The 22,761-nt window shown below is 39.5% G+C and overlaps 1 protein-coding gene across 6 annotated transcripts in view; it reads left to right on the top strand.

Moving 5' to 3' along the window:
* The window catches only part of LOC119721031 (cGMP-specific 3',5'-cyclic phosphodiesterase-like), a 108,095-nt gene extending 85,776 nt beyond the window's left edge, over window positions 1-22,319 (top strand). For 2 of the 6 annotated variants that reach the window (XM_038190903.1, XM_038190900.1), the window contains 8 exons: window positions 955-1,064; window positions 1,842-1,929; window positions 3,088-3,188; window positions 4,641-4,718; window positions 5,057-5,195; window positions 6,248-6,331; window positions 10,111-10,303; window positions 16,780-22,319. In XM_038190903.1, the coding sequence (XP_038046831.1) occupies window positions 955-1,064; window positions 1,842-1,929; window positions 3,088-3,188; window positions 4,641-4,718; window positions 5,057-5,195; window positions 6,248-6,331; window positions 10,111-10,303; window positions 16,780-16,973 (987 nt within the window). In that variant the 3' untranslated portion in view covers window positions 16,974-22,319. Of the gene's footprint in view, window positions 1-954; window positions 1,065-1,841; window positions 1,930-3,087; window positions 3,189-4,640; window positions 4,719-5,056; window positions 5,196-6,247; window positions 6,332-8,488; window positions 9,421-9,645; window positions 9,746-10,110; window positions 10,304-12,842; window positions 12,885-16,779 lie in introns of those variants that run through there. The other 4 variants (XM_038190904.1, XM_038190901.1, XM_038190902.1 and 1 more) reach the window with 4 other exon arrangements.
* The last annotated feature ends 442 nt before the right edge of the window (window positions 22,320-22,761 follow it).

Raw genomic sequence — 22,761 nt, 5'->3', positions numbered from 1 at the left:
GCTAATAGCCTATACCCTTAGCGAGTTACATTTCAATAACATCTGGTACACTGATTGCTCATAATGCCCGCACGTTTAAACTTTGAATTCTCCAGACCAAAGACACTGTTGCTATATCACATGATTCGGGGCAAGCTTTTGCATAGTTACGTAAGAGACGCTCAGCATCAATACATTGCTCACAATGGCTGAGAATGGCACTAAGACACCAGAACATTCCAAAGCTGGGGGTTGCTAGGGTAAGGCTTGCCCCGAATCACGCGATACAGCAACAGTCTCTTTAGTCTGGAGAATTCAAAGTTAAAATGTGCCAAGCATTCGAGCAAGTCAGAATACCAGATGTTACTCAAATTTAATTCGCAAATGGCTTATTGTGCATAGAGCATGTAACAAACATGTTGCTAGAAAATGCAAAATACATATGGCTGGTCTTAATCGACACAAAACATGTCCGGGCATTTCTAGCATGTATCCCAACTGTACATGTACGCATACTGGTACCTTCCTTCCACGCAAAGAGGCTATGGAGTGACAAGCTCAACATTTGAAAAAGGACGCATTGATTCACTCTACGCAATTTAGGTGAGCAAGCCAGTTCAAGCAAGCAGCACCATCTGTGGTTTCTGTACAGAGGCCTACCGTATATGCTGATCAAGACCACCATATGAACCGTTGATGACACTGTACGACCAATCATGCCAGCGTCCAACTTTCCTGACAATATATAGAAAACTTCCTCATAGCTTATAGTTCCTGCCAGGGCATTGGTCCAGGCATGCCTGATGCGAAATACAACAAATTTTGATGTGAATATCCACAAAATGCGCAGGTGGCAATGGCAATCGAGTGTCTCATATCTCTCTCATCGTCAGCAATGAAGGGGTTACTTAGTGGTTATGTTTCCTATTTTTTTATTTGTATTTTATTTTTTTATTTTTTTTTAAATTCATCTAGACTGGTGGAATGAGCAAAGTCATGTCTGATCTGGAGGCCTTTGCTCTGCTGGTTGCCTGCCTCTGTCATGACTTGGATCACCGCGGCACAAACAATGCTTTTCAACTGAAGTAAGTTACTCATGCCTTTGGAATTCCGAGTACCTGCCTTTGTTCTTTCAAGTAGGCCCGGTCTCTTGAGTTAATTGGCTGCAATCATTTTAGAGGCTTGAAGATGTCCAAAATTGGCACCAAAAAAATAGTTTTTCAGTTTAACCCTAACTCCCTAGGCCTTTTTGCTACTTTTTGCTAATTAACCTCATGGAAAAAAAGCATACAGCCTCAATCCTGCAAATTCCTCCATTGTTTCTTGAATATGGTTCGTGGAGGAGTGACCACTGCCTGAATCCTGCAAAATCATGCGGCAGTGACTGTCAGTACATGTATGTTGAGGCTTGGCCAGTGACATCCTGGAGCAGTACGGGGGAATTTCAAGCATAATCCAGGCCTAAATTCATGCATGGCTGAGCAAAAACAACACAAGGTCAGGCCAGAGACCTTAAGAAATTGCATCCTACAAAATCAGTAACGCACTTTTGCCATGTGACCTCAATCCTCCAAATTCTTCCACTTTGGCAACGAGGATTTTGAAGGATTCAAAAGCATACCAATTGAAAATTTGTATGCTTTACAATAAGGGTTAAATAAAGCATAAATAAAGCATACAAATTGAAAATTCGTCAGGAGAAAACATTTGGATGATTTGAAAATCACAGATAGAGCAAATTTAACCACTGATGAACTTCCTATCAACTGAGATCAGGAAAGACCAGAAAAGTGAATGGAGACGGAAGTGATTGTCTCTTGATTGATGATGTGGTTTCGTCTCGTTGACTTCTCATTATTCAGGACTGCTTCAGCTCTGTCCCAGTTATATAGCACCTCCACCATGGAGCATCATCACTTTGATCACTGCATCATGATCCTCAACAGCGAGGTAAAACCCGACACCAACTTGGGGCTATTGATGTCAGTGTTTATTCCTACTTGGTTCAAGCCATTCAAGTCAAAGTTGTTATTGATTGCTATGTCAATGACATTTAGCCCATTAGTGGAGACTGAATTGCCTGACGTCAACAATTTAGTAATAACGTAGAATGGATTTTTCATTCAGCTTGCTTTCATGGGACGAATAGCATACATAGTGAGTCAAAAAGAAAATGACCCGAATGAATGATTTTGTTTCATTAAAAGCAATCCAGTTTGAAACACCGATGAAGTATGTCTTAAAAGAGCATGTTCTCCCACTCATTTAAAAATGAAAAAGAATTACTGAAATTGATCCATGCTATCAGACGTTATGCACATTTTACTAAAAGAACACATTTTTATAGCTGTCCTTAGAATGCCATTGAAAGCTACCGGTATTGAGCTGAGTGAGAATTACAGATTACACACGAGCATTCAAATACAACTGAGATTTTAATCATTCAAATCAAGACTGAAACATTAGTTTTATTACTGTCAGATTTTGTGTTTTGAATATGAGGAACAAGTTACCGTAACTCTTTTTTTCCCTGAAATATTGATGGCCATTTTTGCCACTTTTCCTGTTCAAGTTTTCCTTCATTCACGGAGGTGGGAAAACGTTAATGTTTCATTGTATTTAACGGGTATTCATCAGTTCGTAGAACGGTAAATGATCAGTGGTGGACAGCTGAATTTTGTGATCTTCATATTAAAATAGACGTTATTTGGGAATGGAGTATGCAAATTACGTGAAATTTTTACAAACCACATATTTTAAAAATAGTTTTTCTAATTCGGTCACTTTTTTTTGGACTCGCCCTGTACATTGGTACGATTTCCTACCTCCGTCAGTGTTGGAGAAGACGAAGACAATTTAATTAGTGCTGTAAGTTGCACAGGTGTCATTTTCATTGCCAGTAGGTGGTGGCAGGCTGCCTGCAATATCAGTGTACCCTCCCCCAGGGCCATCGTAAGAGATCCAATCTTCTCAGCATCTGCAGTGAGATATATCCAGAGGTGGGGGGGGGGGGCTGTTCTTACCACAATGCACTTAAACAAGGGCAGCTTACCTCGCCCGGGCGCATTACCCGCATTGTTGACATTTTCAATCGTTCGTCTTGAACAGGGGAACAATATCTTCCAGTTCCTCTCGCCCGAGGACTACCGAGAGTTGATTCGCATGCTGGAGGGTGCCATACTGTCCACCGACTTGGCGCTGTACTTCAAGTAAGAATTCTCTAGGCCGTTTTTCAAAATTACATGTACACGAAGTCTATCGCCAACACTTTCCATTCCCCCGTCAGAAAAATTCAGTTGGGCTCATGATTTACCCTATATGTAAAGTCAAGAACATGAAATTAATCCTGTTTTTTTATTCTCAAATTTCTACATGTAGTTCACTTGGTTGGTTTGCTTAAAGGGAATATACCACATTTGCAAACATCGAAAAATAAAACTACCAAGTTTTTACGAAATACCTTACTAGGATGTTGGTAAATGACAGTCTCAAGCATCTTGTAAAATTATGGCACCTGGTGTGAAGTCATTTTCAAGAAAATGGTATTTTTGTATACATTTCCAACGGTGGTCGGCCGACCAGCGTTGGAAAAACCTAACTATTTTTCAACTACTGCTCCAAATTTACCATTTTTTCAGTCCAAATTTTGTTTGCTATTGGTTACATGTTCATGAACGGGTGCAGGCCAGCTAGACTGGTTCCCTTGCCTTACAATTTTCCATCATCTATAAATTGATCCATTTTATCTTTTGTGGAGTCAGGGAACCAGACTACTTGAACATTTTTGTTTTTCTTGGTGTTTCCAACCTTTTCGAACACAAAACTTCAAAAATGTCAGTGTAACAATATTTGATCTATTATACTAACCCCTCAAATAGTTTATTTCTGAAAATTACAGCAAAAGCCAATGATGTGCATTCCCTTTAATTGATTAAATGGCCCACCTGCCATTTGTTGGGCAGTATGATGGATTGCTCATTTGCAATATGTCCCGTATTGCATGGTGGTTCAGCAAATGTGCAGTAATTGATACTCTATAGAACATAGCTCACATATATTACTCTCTCTCACTCTGGCGACTTCCGTCGGACATTAGTGATGGCTCTCCAGGGTTGTGTTTCTATCATGCAACTATGAATGTGCCTTGGTTGTAGCTGGGTGTCTCGGCACAGTGTATCAACATATGTAGTCATTGGTCGTCCCACGTTTCGCTTCCCTTGGGTTGGCTGCCAGAGAATCAAGCTGGCCACTGGTTGATTGCTTGATCTTCTGCAATGCCCTGCAAACTGGAGCCGTCTCTTCTTAATATGAAAAAATATGAAAGCCCAAAGCACAGTAGCATTAAAAGTAAATGTACTTGGGTTTGGGCCCGTTTTAAGGCAAGGAATGACCAAAAAATTTCCAAGATTTTTGCTCTTCGAAAAGCGAGCTTCACCCAAAATGTGACCAGATGACAGCTGTAAGGTTTGACATCTATGGCCTTTGTGACATACATAGCCAATTTGTAGTTGCACTAAGGCTCACTTTTGTCAGAACACATCCCGGTTTGTTTGCAAGATCAGCAAGAAGCTGGTTGTTTGACGTCTGCGTCTAGGATCTTTTCATGTGTTTTATGGATGGGTCTCGTCCTGACCTGCATTTTTTTAAATATTATTCTGCAGGAAACGCAATGATTTTTTCAAGCTGGTTGAGCAAGGAGTGACGGACTGGGAGGAACCTAAGCACAAGGACCTGCTGAGGTATGGACAGTCAGAACGTTAGTCTTGGGAACTTAAAAAAACATCAAAAGGGCGTAGCTTTCACACTTTCTTAAATCTCCATATTGGACATGGGTCCAACACAGTGATTTTTGAAACACTATCTTAGTCTCCAGCTTGACTTCTAAACACCTTTGAAGTAAAAAATTAAAAAAAAAACCTGTTTAACTTGACCTCATACATAAAGAGTCGTTGTTCCTGAAGCAGTTAAAATGTATTGAGTCAAAGTTTCCAAATCAGGGGCTAAAATCTCCTTATGCCAGCGACAGAGTATTTGAAACCCCCCTTTTATGTTTTCTTTTTGGGTCTTGGTTCCCCAGGGGAATGATGATGACTGCCTGCGATGTGTCGGCCATCACTAAGCCCTGGGAGGTCCAGCGCCGGGTAGCCGAGCTGGTCGCCAGCGAGTTCTTTGAGCAGGGCGATATGGAGCGGGAACAGCTCAAAGAGGAGCCCATTGTAAGTCTGGATTCGAGTCTCCTGACTGGAGCTATCGTCTAGGTCCTTGACGCTTAGAGCTATTTGGGAGGAATGCTGACAGTAGATGCAGTCATTGTTCTGGAGGTGGTGGAACCAGGGTCCTTTATACAGAAATGCCTACTACAATCCTGGCCAAATCTCACTGGGCCCCCAACCCCCGGCCCCCGCTCAATGTTGCCTCTCATCGCACGGTGTGTGTTCCATCAGCTGGAGAGAACAACATTGACCGGGGGAACGGGGGAGTGGATGACCTTGGGAGGCTGAGGTTATTTCCAAGTGTCCCAACCATTTTGGCCGGGATTGTAGGCCTGGGCGAGTAGTGGATGTTTCTACTGGAGTACTTGCACAGAAATTATTTGAGAGTAGTCGAGTATACCCATGAGTAGTTAACCGAATTCCCATAAAAGCAGCAAAATGACATAGATATGCTACTAGTATGATGGGAAGTACCTACAAGCAAATAGCGTGCAAGTCACACCATTCTTCAGTCCTGAGATATCCTTACTGTGCGATGTTTTAGGTCATTTACTTGAATTTTTGAACGAATGGAATCCTAGGGAGAGAGAGGTGGAGGGAGTGATTCCCTGTTTGCAGGGGACACATTAAGCCATAAACCCTAAATTACTACTCCCGAGTATCTGCTCCTACTTCCCGCCAGGACGAGTTCTCGAGTAGATTGAAAACCACGAGTAGAACAATGAGTAGCATAAACTACTCGCAAGTACTCGAGTAATCAAGTTACTCGTCCAGCGGTAATTCCTACTGTCTCCAACTTCTGAAAAAACAAAAAACATGAAGCAGAGAATGAAATTACCCCCACAAAAAAACGACCCAGAAAAAAAACTGAACTAGCACAGTCAGTTTGAGCTGTCACGTGAATGCTAAACCTCTTAATTATTAACTTATAATGTATTTTTTTGACTGATCGCGTCTTAGTTTGTTCAGACAAGTAAGGTCAATTTGTCTGAAACGGTCCGATGTTTCCAGGTAACCACGACTGATTTGAGGTAATTATGGTGGATTCTTTACAGGCCATGATGGATCGGAGGAAAAAAAGTGAACTTCCCAAAATGCAAGTGGGGTTCATTGATGCAATATGTATGCCCGTGTACAAGGTAAGAATGGCTGTAAAGATAATAATCACATCTGATTCACATGCTTTGAGAAAAAATTGGGGGTGGGTTTCTTTTTTGGTTTTTAAGCACCTTTGTAAAAAAAACCAAAAAAAACCAAATCTGAAATGGTTTAAAAAAACATGTAAATTTTACACTGAATTAATTGGGTCAATTACGTTTACAACTAAATAATGAAAGGTTTGCGGAAACACCATGTATGAATAATTTCTCAACTAAGAGAATGGTTCTGAAAAGAACCAGAGGTATAAACGTTCCGGTCAGTATGCTCTGACCGTCTTCAGGAGAGAAGAACCAGAGGTATAAACTCGACGTTCCGGTCAGTATGCTCTGACCGTCTCCTGAAGACGGTCAGACTGATCAGAACATCGAGTTAATACCTCTGGTTCTTTTCAGAACCATTCTCTAAGTTGAGAAGTTATTCACACATAGTGTTTCCGCAAACCTTTCATTATTTAGTATCTCCACCATGCAAAGCCTCAAATCTTATTTACATTTACAACAGGAAGTAATCTTTTATTACGACTATTAAGACTTTGGAGGGCTCTATCTCAGAAAATGAGAAAACAGGAGTGTAATTTATCTCGGGGGGGGGGGGGGGGTTCCGACTAATAACTGCCAATTACTTGAAACTGTCCTTGTGACATGAGGCTCACTTCACAGAAGTCCAATTTTATACCCAGAAATTGCTTTGCTGCAGCTTGTTACATGTGCCTGCCCTTATAAAATACCTCAGAGAAACTCCAAATCAAAGCAAATGCGTCAAAGGAAAATGGGCAGTCTGATTGAAGTGGGTCTGCTCACAAGGCCAGAGAACTCACGGAAATGAATCTTTTTTGATTGCATTGTCCAAATATGTTTGCTTACGACGTGTACGGCCTTCTGCCTTTGTATTTCCGAGGGAATTTGGCTCGGTGGCCTCAGCTGAAATTGTGACTTTTCTGACAATTGCAGAGGTGATCCCATTGTGAAATTGTACACTTTACACGTCTTTTGTTTGGTAGTCCCGGAAAAATCTACATCTAGAAGCAAAAGCAGATGAAAATTTTTATGGGGGGGGGGGAATGAGGAGTCTACTTGAGGAGTCTACCATTTTCTAGTATTCTTTTTAATGGCCTTTGTTTTCTTATAAATATGAAGAAAAGAACAATTTGAACAAAAATGTAGAGAAAAAAACAAAATAAACAAAGACATGATTCTGGAAATTATGACTGGGTACCCATGGTCGTGAGAAAAAAAACTACAAATAAAGAAATGGAAAGACGTCCTGGAAAACTTAATGTATCATGTAATCCTGATGCACCAGTTATCTTTAGAAAACAGTAGATTTGGGCAATAATGATTGATTTGTAATACAAAAAAACATGGAGGTGTTTATTTCTTGAATTTACATGCATTTTGTCAAAATTTCAAATGGGAACCGTGCTTTTTTTCTTCAAAGCTGAAATCAACACATTGACTCCGTGCATGAACATTGCAAGGTGCGCCTTCACCACTCGGAGAGCCCCATGTGGGAGTGATGCAAATTTTTTTTTCCCCAAACGACATCTGCATGGGGTGTACGCTGTGACGTTTTGGATTTTACTTCTCTTAAAAACATGATAAAAATATGTAAAATTAGAAGAAGAAAAAACGACTTTATTTCCCTTTTAAAACCAATCCTCCAAAGCCTCAGATTAGAAAAGAAACAAAATCCGGGTAAAACTGGTGATTTGAACCCATATCGCGAGGGTCCCTCACGGTACAAAATCACGATCCTATCCAACTGAGCTGTCGAACTGCTCGACAAATCCTGGAAATTCATGGTAATATATACCTGCGTACGTATCATAAAAGAATTGTAGAGGGCGCTCAACAACCATCTAATGTGGATGTTATTTGGGGGAAAAAATAATTTGCGGGAGGGGCACCCTGCATGCGCACACTGGCTCGCACATGTCCGGTGCGAAGTACTCACGACTTAGTTTATTCTGAATAGTGCCTTTGCGTTAGCGGCGACGTCAGCAGTGCGTCCAAGTGCCCCAGTGGTCCCTCCCGACTTTCTCTTTTTCACCGTTGAGGGGGTACTTGTTCGCTGAGTCCATACCCGAAGCCAAATTCCCTTTGTTTCTCACCTCAACGTGTGTCCTTTCCCAACAGGTCCAACGAGCAGAGATTTCATTTTCCCCGATTCTTCCCATATAGATCAGTCTAAGAGTCAACGCCATCCATCCCCCTTCATTATTACCACTCTTGATGGAATACCCACCTATCCCATACTCTCTGACGCATCTTTCTTAGTCAGTTACTCACAATTGTATGACCTACCTGTAGTGTGCATGGACATATGAAGCATGTCAAACTTCATTTAGGAATCGGCTTTCTGAGGGCATTATGTGTGCATATTTGAAAATACCAAACTGTATAATTTTGTATTTTGCTGCTATTAAAAAAAAATGCATTTAATTTGAAAACCAAAAAATATCATCCGTGCATCGAAAAGAAATCATTTTCTTTTGTTATCTTTGCAAAATTAATGTTGAATATTGGATCAATTTGCATTATGTCAAAAAAAAAAATTATTGACTTTGTTTCAAGTACCAGTCCGTCTGGGGAAGCCATGGTAGCATACTGTTATACTTGTATGCATATTTTTGAATGGAAATAACAAAATACATGCATAATACTTTAGGGGCATTAGCTAATATACCGGTATAGTCTGTGTTAAAAAAGTTTTGGTAAAGATTCCTGAACATTATAAAGAATTCCTTGTTTGACAAATTTGAAAATGATCAGATTTGCTGGTCATGCATATCACCAGACTAGCACTGAAATCACTGGATTTGGTCCAGTGCTCCCATAGGTACATGTATTTTGAGCACTGGCTGAGGTAAAGATATTGGCAATGTCGGTATGAAAACTGGTTAATAAAAGTAACAGCACTCTGGGTATACCAACAATATTGTACCATGGCTGTTAGTGTTCCTGCACCAATCATCCTTTCCGTGTAAGCACACATCATTTAGTCTTTCCATACCCCAAGCCCCACCCCCATTCTCCACTCCCAACCCAGCACCATACCCCAACCCCCACCCGAATACTCCATCCCTCATCCCACCCCATCGCACTTCCACCCCCAGCCAACCACACCCTTTCCCCACCAATGCACTCACTCACACCATCCCCGTTTATCAATCCCTTATAATAATGTGTCCCATCTTAACACACTTCATATGCCTGCTGCACAAACCAGTGACATGGTTTTTGTTTTGGCATTTGCCTCTTTCTTTCTGCCTTTTGTTTCCTAATCACACCAGATCTTTGCCGACACCTGGCCAGGATTGTCTCCACTTTTGGAGGGTGTCAAGCGTAACCGTGGAAACTGGCAGTCCCTCTCCGAGGGCAAAATTCCGGAGGGTTAGGATTTTTTTCCTCTCTTTTAGTTTTTTTTTCTTTACAGTTCCATTTTCTCATTATTAATAAAGGTTGCCATTTAATGAAACTAACCACATTTGTTTTTTTCTTCATTGCCGTGGAGTTGCTTTTAACTTTGACAGGGTTTGTTGTCAGTGGAGCGCTGATGAGGCTGATTCACCCGGCTAACGTTTGACTCCCATGGCGGCTTGTTTCATCTACTAAGACTAACCACCCCCAAGATGCGGTATAACAGTGATCTCTGGGGAAGGCCATGCCGCTATGGTTGTCCCAGGAACAAGGGGAGATGAGCTATTCTGAAATTTTTGTACCCATCATCAGTCCCGTATTGTTCCTTTCTTGCCTAGAATCTAGCCACTTTGCAGCCCCAATTGGCCCCGCTGCACGACGGCGTGCAGCACAACCGCAGCCAGTGGCAGCAGCTGGCTGACACCGAGGCCGAGGCCCACAAGGCCGAGGAGGCCCAAAAGGCCGAGGAGGCAAAAAAGAAGAGAAAAGCCAGCCAGGACCCGGGGAAGGAGCGCAACGCCACGGCCAAGGGTGAGATAGATTGAGAGAATGAAAAAAAAAACGAGGGGGAGATCAGATGGGACCGTCCTCCTGTGCTTTCCACTGTACGTCCGTGTCTCTCACACTTGGCATGGTCGCTGCCACCACTCACCAACCACCGCCACGTCACTGTATCATCCTCATCATCATCACTCATCTATTCTGGCTGTTGCCGCTGTCGCAGTCGCTGCTGCATACGTGGCATGGTTGTCCCCACCCAGTCTGCTTGGTGTGTTCGGAGAGCCCACGCTGCCTCTTCCGTTGTGTGCATTACAAGTGAACATCATCCTCCTTCCCCCCGGCATGCGTATGACGTGTGACGTGTGTGTTCTCTCGCATCTCATCATCTGGAATGTAAATGATCAGTCGCCTGGTTGCCTTGCCCGCACAAACACACGCACGCAACCACACATGGCCCAGTGTTGTGCCATTGGGTGGTTGTTCATCTACACACCAATAATGGAATGATTCGTGCATGCTGGATTCATCTCTCTTTCTAATCTCTGCACTATTTTTTATTATTATTATCGCTGGCGCATGATAGCTGGCCAATTCTGTTGTTTCTTTTTCTTGAAATCCAGTAAGAATGCTTCACACAAAATGCGTTTTTTGGTATTAGGTTCTCATTAAAAAAAAAAATCCTGCAATGTCTTGAATGCTTTACAAAAGTCTAAGTTGACCTTTTCCATACCAATACTGAAGTTAGATATCTTAAGCAAACCTGAGAGAAGAAACGCATAAATACAAGAAAAAAGTGACGCATAAGTACAAGCGACATCAGTGAGACCATTCCCTTTCAACAACTAGAAGTCTTGACCGTCTGCTCTTTCTCTTGGTCATTTTTGTTGCATCTCTGAATGATCCTCTTGAATTAATGAACATGATGTAATCCATTTTACTCTTAAGCTACTTTCGCCTACTCCATCAAAGTATCGGGAAAAAAACATAGTCACTTAGCCCCAATAACATTCTAAACACTAGGGTAGTAACATGTTTCCGGCTAACTTAGCAATACCACGATCATATTTTACTTCATCATTCAGCTTTTATTTATTTTTATTTTTTAATTTTTTTATGAAGTAAAACATTTTGGATTGGTTTTTTTTTTTTTCCTTGGTTTTTCTTCTTGTAAGTATAAAAACCCGTTACCAGAATGGCACGACACTTCACCAGCTTGACCATGTATCTCTACAAATCTGTTACCGGAAACAGACGCACGGTCATTGGTGCAGCATGCAATAATTGCCTGGGCATTAATGAGGTCAGATTGAGGTCAGACTGAGGTCATCCTAGGGGTCAACGCATGAAAAGGCCACATCAGTCCATCACAATGCATGTCGATTCATCCATTCGTATATATATACACACACACACACACCCACATGGTGCCTTGAGCATGTCACTGTTTATATCACGCCACCAAGCCTCAAGACATTTCTATATTTCTTCCAGCTGTGTGTAGTGAGCGAAAAAAGACACTGCCTCGTGAGCTTCTTAACGTCTGTTTCCGGATGTGACCCTGTCTACGATTCCAACAGCCCACTTGAATTCAGACCAGTGTTGTAGTTCTCGTTCTTATATTCACACTCATGCTCAAGAATTTTTTTATCTGTACTTGGTCTGATACTCGTATTATATTTCAATACCAGAGACAAAATACTTGTACTTGAGGATTTTTGTTCTTCTAAAGTTTTACTCCTCCTCTTCAAAATGCGCTAGACTTGACCAGTTCAGTTTCATTCAATTCAGTACTTTATTCTCATCACGAAAACATGATGTTGCCCTACCAAAAATGTGTCCTACTTTTTAATTGTGTAGTCATATTGCCTATACAGGCACTTGAATACAATTTTCCATAATCAGTATTGTGAAGAAAGTACTGAACTACAACACTGTCAAAGGTCTATTGCCCCTTTGTTTCTTCATCATAGTTTGTGTGGCCCAGTATGTACCAATTAAGCCACAACAAAGGACCTAATCTATATGTGATGAGGTTTTGAGGGTCCAGATTTCTTCCACAAGCAATGGCCACAAAAGATATCCCTTTACAACATACTGTGCATCAGTTCATACATACACGTATGAAGCTCTAGCTAGGGAATTGAAAATAGGATATATTACATATGTACATTCGCTTGGTTAGCACTATTGAGAGTTTCATGTCAAGTATGAAAATTCATACAAATTTTGAGTGATTTGATATTGTTTTCGAGCCACTGTGGAAAATTTGTCTAAACTTACTTAGCCTACTTCCAGCTAGTAGGAGTCAAGTATTAGTATTGTCTATAAAAATCAAACCATGAAATAAATTTGCTCATTCTTGCAATACAACATGTCAAGCCAAGTAAACTAGCTCATTGGCAATTTTCAGTGCAATTCTACAAGACTTGATATTTTTGTTTTCACAAGAAGTCCTGTATACATATGTAGCATTAATTAAGGCTAACGATTCCCACTGTCTTTGTGTTGACACCCTGTTACCTTTTTATTTTATTTTATCCGTCATGTTTCACACCCTTTGGACGAGCAGTTTAGAATGTGCACTGCGGCCAGTGTGTGCCGACAAAACCCTGTAAGTGTACACATCTAAGTATTTGGAACTTGCAGATGAGGGTTTGAGGTAGACATCTTGCAGTGGTTTTTAGTTTTTGGTTAATAACAAACGTTGGGAGACATGAGGAAGTGGATATATACTGTAGATGCTATCTGTAGCTGCCTGTCGATCATCCTCGTTTCATTTTTTGTTTTTCATTTGCTGCTGCTGCACTCTTCACACCATGCCTGTCTATGTTTCTAGAGCATCACTATAGCTTTAGACAATCAAACAATTCTGCTTTCCACCTGTTTCATCTTTTGAAACCACGTCACGAAAATCATGGCTCATTTCAGATTCCAAATGGGCATAGTATCATTCACATCTGTAGTGCAGCTGTTACGAAAGGAAAGTTGCACCCAAAACATGGCATCAAAGACCTTTGATTCGTTCCAGTTGGTACATTGCTGGAAATTTTCTTCTTTTTTTCCCCCCGCCATTATTGGTCATTTTGTTCCCCTAGTACATGTAATTTAGCTGTACCAATTTTCATTCTTCAGCAAAACAACAGATTACAAACTCTGTAGTCTTGAGTTTTTAATAACGCCTTTTTTTTTTTAATGCATTTCAATAAAACCAGTTCAATAAAACCAGTGCAATAAAACCAGGAAAAACCAAGAAACATGGTAACACATAGCACAGTTGGCACGCTAGGTTTTCATTTGATCACTTTTAAAGTTGGTACGTGCTTTTCGGGTGTGGCACCTTGAAAAATAGATTTTCAAATTGAATTGTTGATTTTCTAGCATTACATTAGTTATGAGCTTTCCAAAGAGACATCGCACGCAAAAATCGGCCCATGACAAGTAATCAATTAATTAATTTCAACTTTTGAATTACAGTGTAAGAGCGGGATGCTCCTAATTCGTTCTGAATAGTGTGTGCAATTTCTGAACTGGAGCGTGCCATTTAAAACCACTGTATAAAAGCCTGCAAAAACAAACAAGCAAATTTATCTGTTACAGCACATTATGTTCCTTCAAATTTTGTTTGGAAAAGAAAATCGAAATTTTGAAAAAGCACTTAATACCAACTTTAAAGTGAATTTTACTCTGTTGTTTAATGGGACTTCTTATTTCATGATGGGAGCTTGCCTCAGTCAGTACTACAGTACAGTGTAGACAATAATATGCTTTAGCAGTGGTTTGGTTCATGGTACTTGTCTAGGAGGCTGCTATTTTAATTTGTCAGCTTTTTTTTAGTTGCTTTTTATGTGCTGATTTTGTAGGAGTGGAATTCTTCGATGAATTCTGCGGTAAAGCATCTTGGCCTTTCTTTGTGGTGTTTGAAAGTATTGGAAGTGGAGAAATATGCATGGCCTGGTGAATGGTGTCTCAATATATATGTCATAATGGTGCATATATGTTTTGTTCATGTGATAACCCCAATGTTAAACGACATGATCAGTAACAGTTTGGGTGACCCTACATAGAGCTCACTCCTAGGTTCCTGTTCCGTCAAACTTTGTCAAGAAATTTCAAAATTTCTTAAATAAATGCATGTTTTTTCATCATTACACCGTGCATCACGGACAGGTTTTCGAAACCAAAAGTTACTTATTTTTGCCCGCTTTTTCTACCTTCCTGACCAGATTTTATCATTTCCTCAAAACCCATTTTAAGTTTTTAACATCAAAACAGATGCTAGTAAGTGAATCTTCAATACTATAGTTTGTTGGTCTGACGGTTGACTAGTCGTTTATTCTTTGCATGTAGCATTTCTCTTGCCTGTGCATGGTTTTTGATTGTGCTTGTTACTCACCATACCCACCGTTTGTCACTTAACACAACAGCTTGAATTTGGAATGCCCTAATCATCATTGCAATGTAATGAGAAGCTGTACATGCTTGTTATTTGCCAAAGTTGTAAAGAAGACTGCCAATCTCAGCCCTATGGACGAGCGGCCATACAGTTAGACTTCTTTTCAAGCAGTTCGACTGATTGATCAGTTGTCGTTCCCTTCCCAAAATGCATTGCTTTCAAAACAGAATCGTTGAATGCGAGTGACTATGTTTGGCTATATATGCATTATTGCGATCCATGCTACATACTGCCCTCGCGTGGCTAGGCATGGATCAGATACAATAACATTCTCTATAGTGGGTTCAGTCGAAAATATTCAGAGGCCACAAACATTCAAACTTCAATCGAGGGCTTCAAACTTCAGTCATTATATTTTTCATGTCATGTTATTTAATCTAACTAAAAAAGTTTTGAAAACCGACCCTATTTAAAGGAAGGAAAACAAATATGTATTTGTAATACGCTTTTTGGAGAGAAAACCCTGTTGTGGTTTTAGCTGATTTACATAACCATTCATAATACAATTTTTTTTTCAAATGCAGCGGAGTTGTTCTTGTTTTAAAATCCTGGCACACTACTTCATTCAGTGCATCATGTATCAATTGTTTATTGTTTTTAATGAAAAATACTCTGAAAAGAAATACAACTTTCCATATGGCTGATTGGCACCTAGCTTTTTTACAAGCTGTCTGTTCATGTTGCATGAAATATGCCCTGATTGTTGTAAAAAAAAACCCACTGCGTTCAGCTTAAAATGCTTACTGTTGTGTGGTAAACATATATCTGTTTGTCGTTCAATATTCATATTTATCTTTAAGCAAACATGAATGCTCAGTGCTAATTGGTCAATCCCATATTCTTCATCATCTAGCGGTCACAACCGGTGCGTCTTGCAGTCTTCTTCCTGTGTTACGACCACCAAATTTAAAAACCACGCATTGAGTGCTTCTATCGATTGCTTAAAGATAAATTTATTGTCCCCGCTTGTGCTTGTAGATCATGGAAAATGTGGTGCATACAAGACACAAATGGACCACTTTTGTACTCGGTGGCGCACCCAGGATTTGGCTGGGGGGGGGGGGCTCACAATGTTTTGTTAAAAAAAAAAAAAATTTGAAATTTGAAAAAAAAATTGGGGGGAGGGGGGACGGAATATTTTGACATTGGCATCCCTGTTATACTACTCGAAAATAGGCCACATACATCTCACCATAGTCAAATTGTAAGCCTAAAAAAAAATTGTCCCCCCCCCAAAAAAAAAATTGACAATCTCTTGGGAGAGGGCTCAAACCCCCCAGCACGCCCCCCCCCCCCCCCTTGGGTGCGCCACTGTTTGTTCTAGTTCCTCTTAAACTCACGGGATAAAAACAAATAACACTGATTTGTTTTTATAGGCATGTGTGACTTATCTAATATTTCATCAGACAATGAGCTTGTTAATCTCCTCATCTACTGACATGGTCAAAACTTAGGGTTTTTTATTAAATATTTTGTGTGTGTGTGTGAGATATTCCATTTAAAGTTTAAGATACTGAAATCAGAAGTATCATACTTTAATTAAAAGTGAGATTGGGTCATTCAGAGTCAGTTTACAAAACTATTTGATGTTTTCGGATATTTCAGTGCATTGGTGTTCCATCAAAATCAGTTAAGTAAAAACAAAAAAAGTGTGTTGAAATGGCATAGAAAATCTGTATATGAGCTCTTTGGTTCATCAGCTCAGTACTACAAATGCACTTTTCCTTTCCAAACGATGCTTAAGCTGTAACCCCCTCTCCTAATGAAAACCTCTGTTCTTCATCCATAAGGCATCACAATTTGAAAGTTGTTTTGCAGTAACCCAGTAAGTCCTTTGTGGTAGAACTCACAAGCAATCTTAACGAAGTAGACAATTCTGAAAAATCTGTTAAAAAGTATCAGTTTACAACTCTTTTCAACCAGGGCAAAACAACTGCTTGACAGTTAAAGAGTTTCCAGTTTTGGGAATGCATATACTTGTAGGAATCGCACTATCTAAGCCTCTGCACTGACTGGGTTTTCCTATCATTCCTCGCTTGTCCTTCCCCATCAGATGAGAAAGCCTATCTCGCCAAGCATGCTCAGGAGGAAGCCGCCTCCACGTCCAAGGGAGTGGCCGCCGCCCCCACCCAGAGCAAGAACCAGAAGAACTCAGTGGGCAGCACCACCAGCAACGCGGTCAGCAACCAGTGCAAAGAGGCCCTGGCGCCCAACAAGAACCGCAGTAGCTTCTGCGTGGTGGTCTAGTCAGTCCCAACAGGATTCTCCCCTTCTCCTTACTACGTTCATCAGCTCCTTAAAGTGTGTGACAACCGTCTCTCACACTTGTATATGAATGCACGGTAACTCGGTCAGATTCAGTCCTTCCTACTGTTTGTAGATCTTCCTTCTTTGTGGTGGTCAAACATGTCCCGCGTGGCATCACAAAAAAAAAACATAGAGGATCTGTGTGGATCTAGTTGAAAAAGTGCTAAAGATGTTTTATTCACTTATTATGGGTGCTCGTTTCATAATAGTTGGAAAACTGAGTTGGACAAAGATGCTGATGCACACACTCCATAAACTAGCAATAACATGTCTGTGCTACTAATTAACTTGGTCATGCCGGCTTTAGTCAACAGGTCTTTAAAAAAAAAAAGGACTCTGTCATCAGTAGGCTTTGGAAATGCTCCAAAGGAAAAATTGTATCCGAAAACCAGAGAGTTAATCCTGAGAATAAGGATCAAAATTCTAAACTTTGAATAAGGCTGCCAGATGTTTTGGATGGGTATAGTTCAAGTTTGAAAACCATCACAGATTTTTGATGAATTGTTGGTTATTTTTTTTTCAATTTTCAGGGAAAATGCTAAATACATCTCCACATAAAAGGTTGCGCGGGGAGGTAAGGCCCAGACGTCAAGGTTAAACATAGTGTACCAAAGTCAAAATGGTTTTGCTGTACCATTCCATAAGAGTAAGGCCAAACAAATTGTGCCACAGGCTTGCATATTCTAGACCATTCCTTGTATTCTTGCAAGTGAAAATGTGGCTCCTGAATCTGTTGACCAGTTCACGCCGGGATTATTTTGACAAGAACGCCATGAGGCGCGGGATTACTTTTCTCTCAACCTCATGCCGGGCGGGTTGAAGACATCACCCTCGGGCAGCACACTCATATTTCCGGCCTCGCTCGCTGTGAGCGGGTTGCTGACAGATATTTCTGGCCTCGCTCCCTGCGTGTTTATCCGTCATCCGTTCCGAATACCGCAAAACCTTTTGCGGGTATACACGTTATCCGTCGCGAACTGGTAAAGCAACTTTACTTGTCCCCTAATTGAACCTTAAAATATCTGGCAGCCTTATGTTGATCTCAGTTGGCTGATATAGTTCCCAAGAAACATTCTGCCTAGGTTAGGATGTAAAAATAAAAAAAGATAACATCAGCATTTTTAAATAGGTCTTCAGTATTCAAATACAGTATTCACTGTGGTGTGACTAAAACCACACATTCTCCCCAGCCTCAAGTATTAGTAACCAGTTTGTGTTGTCATAGGGTGTTTTTCCGTGTCCAGATGCTTCAACTGGAATGGCCTTTGGTCCAAAAGCAACGTGTTTTGTTTTGTTCCAAAACCAACGATCTTAAACATCATTCTGCTCAATTCGGTTGCAACTGCCTTTCTCGCTTTCATCTCAAATTATCAATTTTTATTTAAAAACTACCACAATAAAACCACCAAAAGCAGGTGTATTTGTGCTCAATGGATCACTTTTTATGAAACTTCGACGTTTACGTGTGTGTGTGTGTGTGCAATAAAACATTATGTTTGGGGTTAAGAAAAGCGGGGGAAAAATTGTTCATATTTCTTTTTATGCAAATTGTACATTCAGATAGCATATTCAGTGAGTAAATGCAAATTCATTATATATATTATAATCTATATCGGTTACGTTTTAAGAGTTGACTGCTTGTGTATCTATAATTTATAATTTATCTTTTTAAAACGTTAGTTTGTTCATTTGAAGAGATTTAAGTTTGATTGTTCACGCCAAGATATCTTCAGCTTGCCATGAGATTTTTTTTTTATAAAATGATTTTGTGATTCTGTGGGAAAGATTACATAATTGTTTAATCAGACTAAGTTGGACTTTACCGGATAAAACAACCTGCCCTCAATTAAAGCGGTAAACTAGCTGATTGGAATCCCACAATTTCTTGTGATTTGTACTTAAGCATCCCACTGCATATTCATGGTGGGAAAACGGAACTTTTCTCTCTTCCTTGAGGTGAATGTACATAAATGAAGCTTTAACGAGAAGGGTTGCCCTGGAAATTGGGACGCCCTCAAAATATCTTAAAGGAGGTGGTAGCAACAGGCCATCGTGAGTGGCTGAGGACTCGGCCCAGTGCTGTATGGCTTGCTTATCCTGTGTTGCGTTAAAGACTTTCTCAGGGTTCACCGTGTTTCACAACTTAACTGTAAATAATGTTAAATAAAATGAAAATGAACTAATTTAAACAAAAAAATAGATATATTTCAGCCGATGTATAGTAGTTGGTTTTTGTGTTCAGGTTTTAAGGAACAAAACGTTGACTGGTTTCGATTAGTTTACACGGCCGGTGTCAAATTTTTTTTTTAAGTTAGCGAAGGATTCAGAAACAGTCGCTCAACTTCTTTCCAAAACAAAAAGACAATCTGGAAAAAAATTGTGCAGATTATAATTTTCCTGATCTGTCTACATCTCCTTTGCAATTTTTGGTGGTTACCACTTCCACCTCGGGAAATTAACTTCGGGTAACTCATGGCGTTTCCTTGATTCAGCCAAAAGCTGGATTCTTCGCTAACTTAAATTTAAAAAAAAAAAAAAAGGCACACGAGCCAGGGTGTTTTTGAAGCACGTTTAATAAATTGAATCTTTTCAACTATAGCTTTGTATGACAAAGAACATGTTCATAAGTGTAATTTATATTATAGTTCTTTCAGATTTACATTTTTTACTAGCAGCTTTTCACAGTTTAGCGAGTCAACACTGTTCATACTATACTGTAATTAAAAAAAAATACGAGTTTAATTACCAAGTGATTTATGCATTAACCGAATGGAGATATGATGGTTATATATTTCCCCAATTTGATGTGCACCAGATAAGTAACAGCATCTGTATGTATTGTAGAGACTGCACATCCCTGTATATCACCGATGGTATCTTCCAAAGCACACGTGTTTGTAGGCAAAGCCAGGAGGCTTAATTATTTAAAAAGGTGATATTTTTTAAAAAGTTGAAGTGTTCATATATTATGCAAGTTTTATCACCCGGCACTGCAGACTAGATTGGAATGCATACATATATATGGCTTGATAGGGATAGCAATTATATATGAAAATTTGATCAGTTTCGATACGGATTGTGTTTTAATTTTTAACACTAGTCCGTTCTCCCAACACCCTTGCTAATAAAATGGACAAATGTGGGCACAGTAGGGTTAGCAAGTTAACACGGCAGTCGCGTAGTGAAGCTTGCGTGATGTGTATGTACTGCTTTCAACTTGGTCTTAATTAGCTGCTGCCACTGTACAAAGTGGAGTATACGATACTTAGTTGTAGGTCATAATATGCATATGTTAGCAAAAAAATTTAACAAATCATTTTTCATTGGTTGCTAAGTGCTGTGACGATATTCCTACTTTCTAACCTGATTGGCCAATTCAATTGCACAATTAAGGGTTAGACTTAGCCCGGTATCTCCACGTATTGATCCCCTATGAGTGGTCGTCTTTTCTGACTATATTTTAGTTCACTTTTACTAGTGAAAAATCGGCAGGCGTGGCAGAAAAAAAAGAAAATTTCAAGCCAATCTCTTGCCAGATGCTTCATGTACAGTGCACGTTATTTCAAGTGAGATACGACAATGGGTATTCCTGTGTGCTTTTCTCAATTTTACAGTATTACTTGAAAATGTCAACCTCATTTTTATTATTTTGGGCATTTTGAGAAAGTATGGAGTGTAAACTAAAAAATCAGCACATTTTTGTGTTGCATACTGCATGGATCATCATCTTGAAGAGTAAGGGGGCTCATTTTTCACAGATTTCTATTTTATGAAAACTGATAATTATTAGGGAAATTAAAAGCAGCTGTTTTGAAAGAAGGCTTTTTTTTTGTTCATTGAAAGTCCGAATTTCAAATTGAATTCTCAAGGTCTTGGTTTAAAATAAAATGCACGATACACCTTTTTCAAATGTCAAGTACTCGATATGATAAAAAATAAATTTCTCTGCTGTAGAATATGCATGTTGTCCCTTTGAGCAGCCTAATCATACAAAATTAGAGAGGAAATATTCCACATAAGTACCCTTGCTGCAAGGAATTGATACATGTTATTCATTGTAATTCACTGTACAAACTTACAGATTTTATAACAGGTAAATTTCAATTGATAATTATAAAATACCATTCGAATATTCAAAGTGGGGTCGGGTCAGTGGTATGATATTGGGGCTTTCATGATGTTTTAGTAAGTTTTTTTTAATATCCAATACCCTCGAAAAAATCTTTGAAAGCCTTGTACAGTTTCATCTTGGCAGTTACTGATGGTTAATTTTTTTACCCATTTGTTAAAATCAATTCAGTAAAACGATTTAAGGCTTTTTTGATATAATTGCTTACAATATGTTACTAGGCCCAGGCATGCTAACGTTAAACCTTGTTGCTTAAAAAAAAAGCGTTTTGTTCTGAAGCTTTTCTTATATTAATCTGTGTTGGCATTGTATTGATTGTTCAGAGAATGAAATAATTATTGATGATGAATACAATATAAATGCAGGTCTGATTTTTTTTTTTTACGATCAATTTTTGCTTGTGTTTTCGTAACTTTTTGATCCAAGCAGACACTGCGACAATATTGATAACATTTTGAATGCAAAAGCAAAAAAAAAGAGAGAAAAATCCCCTGGCCAGTGTTTGTGCAGTTTAACATCGAATATTTGTTCATGTTTTCATTGTGCTGTGGCAGGCATTGATTACATTAAGTATCTTTTTTTCTACAAACAAAACAAAAACTTTGAAAATGTTGTAGATTGGCATCAGATCTGGGCCCAATTTCAAAACAGCAGAAAATTTGTTCCTAGCAAACTTATGCGCTAAGCAACGCTCAGCAGACCAGTCAAGAGCAATAAACATACAGCATTTTGGCTGGTGTTTTCTGGCCTCGGGTCAAAAAATTCACCGTTATGGTATATCATAAGAGGTCCGTTTTCTTCTTGTTCAAAACACAGAAACGTATAGAGTTTCCTTAATTTGAACTAAAATGCCAAATTGAAATCCTCAGTACATCGGCCTAGTGGACCTAAGTACTAGAGTGTCATTATTCACTGGTTCACCACTCGCACCACAATCAGCACTGTTACTAACATTATATTCATGTAAAGATTTCCTTTGTAGCCAGATAACGGTTGAAGTACTATTAACAGAAGGTAACTCATTAAATTATTTTGTTTCTGGTACTTAAAAAAAAACAAAGACTTTTTAATTCCATCCATTAATTAAAACACACCATGTTGCAATATTATACTGCCACATAGTTGCAATAAACTGTTAATTAATTCCTGAAGAAAAATCCAAAGTCTGAATCAATTGGTGTTATTTCTCTCTGGAGTATTGTTGTAAAATGACTGATGTGCAAGCTCATTGTATGGACTCTGTGGACGTATTCTCCCATTAACCCCTTCCAGTGACGTCCCTGCTCACAAATTGTAGTTCCAAAATTTGGCATGACTAAGTTAAATTACTTGCTTTGTAATCTTGAAAGGACATGCCAAGGACTTTAGAGTCTGGTGCTGCAGGCTGCCTTTCCAAAGCACATATTGTTGATGTACCCTAACGTGGCGTGGCACGGTACTGCCCCTTACATGGCGCACTTTGACTTTTCGCCTCTAGTGATTTGCCAGAGCAATATTTTTACCTCAAATTTCACGGTAAGTGAAATTTCATCAAGCTCTAAACATTCCCATTCATAAATCTTGAGTTTACGTACAAAGAACCCTTTGAAAATAATTTTC

This window comes from Patiria miniata, unplaced genomic scaffold (assembly GCF_015706575.1).
Source record: "Patiria miniata isolate m_02_andy unplaced genomic scaffold, ASM1570657v1 HiC_scaffold_9, whole genome shotgun sequence".
NCBI classification, from domain to species: Eukaryota; Metazoa; Echinodermata; class Asteroidea; order Valvatida; family Asterinidae; genus Patiria; species Patiria miniata.
The sequence above is the reverse complement of the archived record's forward strand: the minus strand, read 5'-3'. Positions and strand labels throughout refer to the sequence as shown.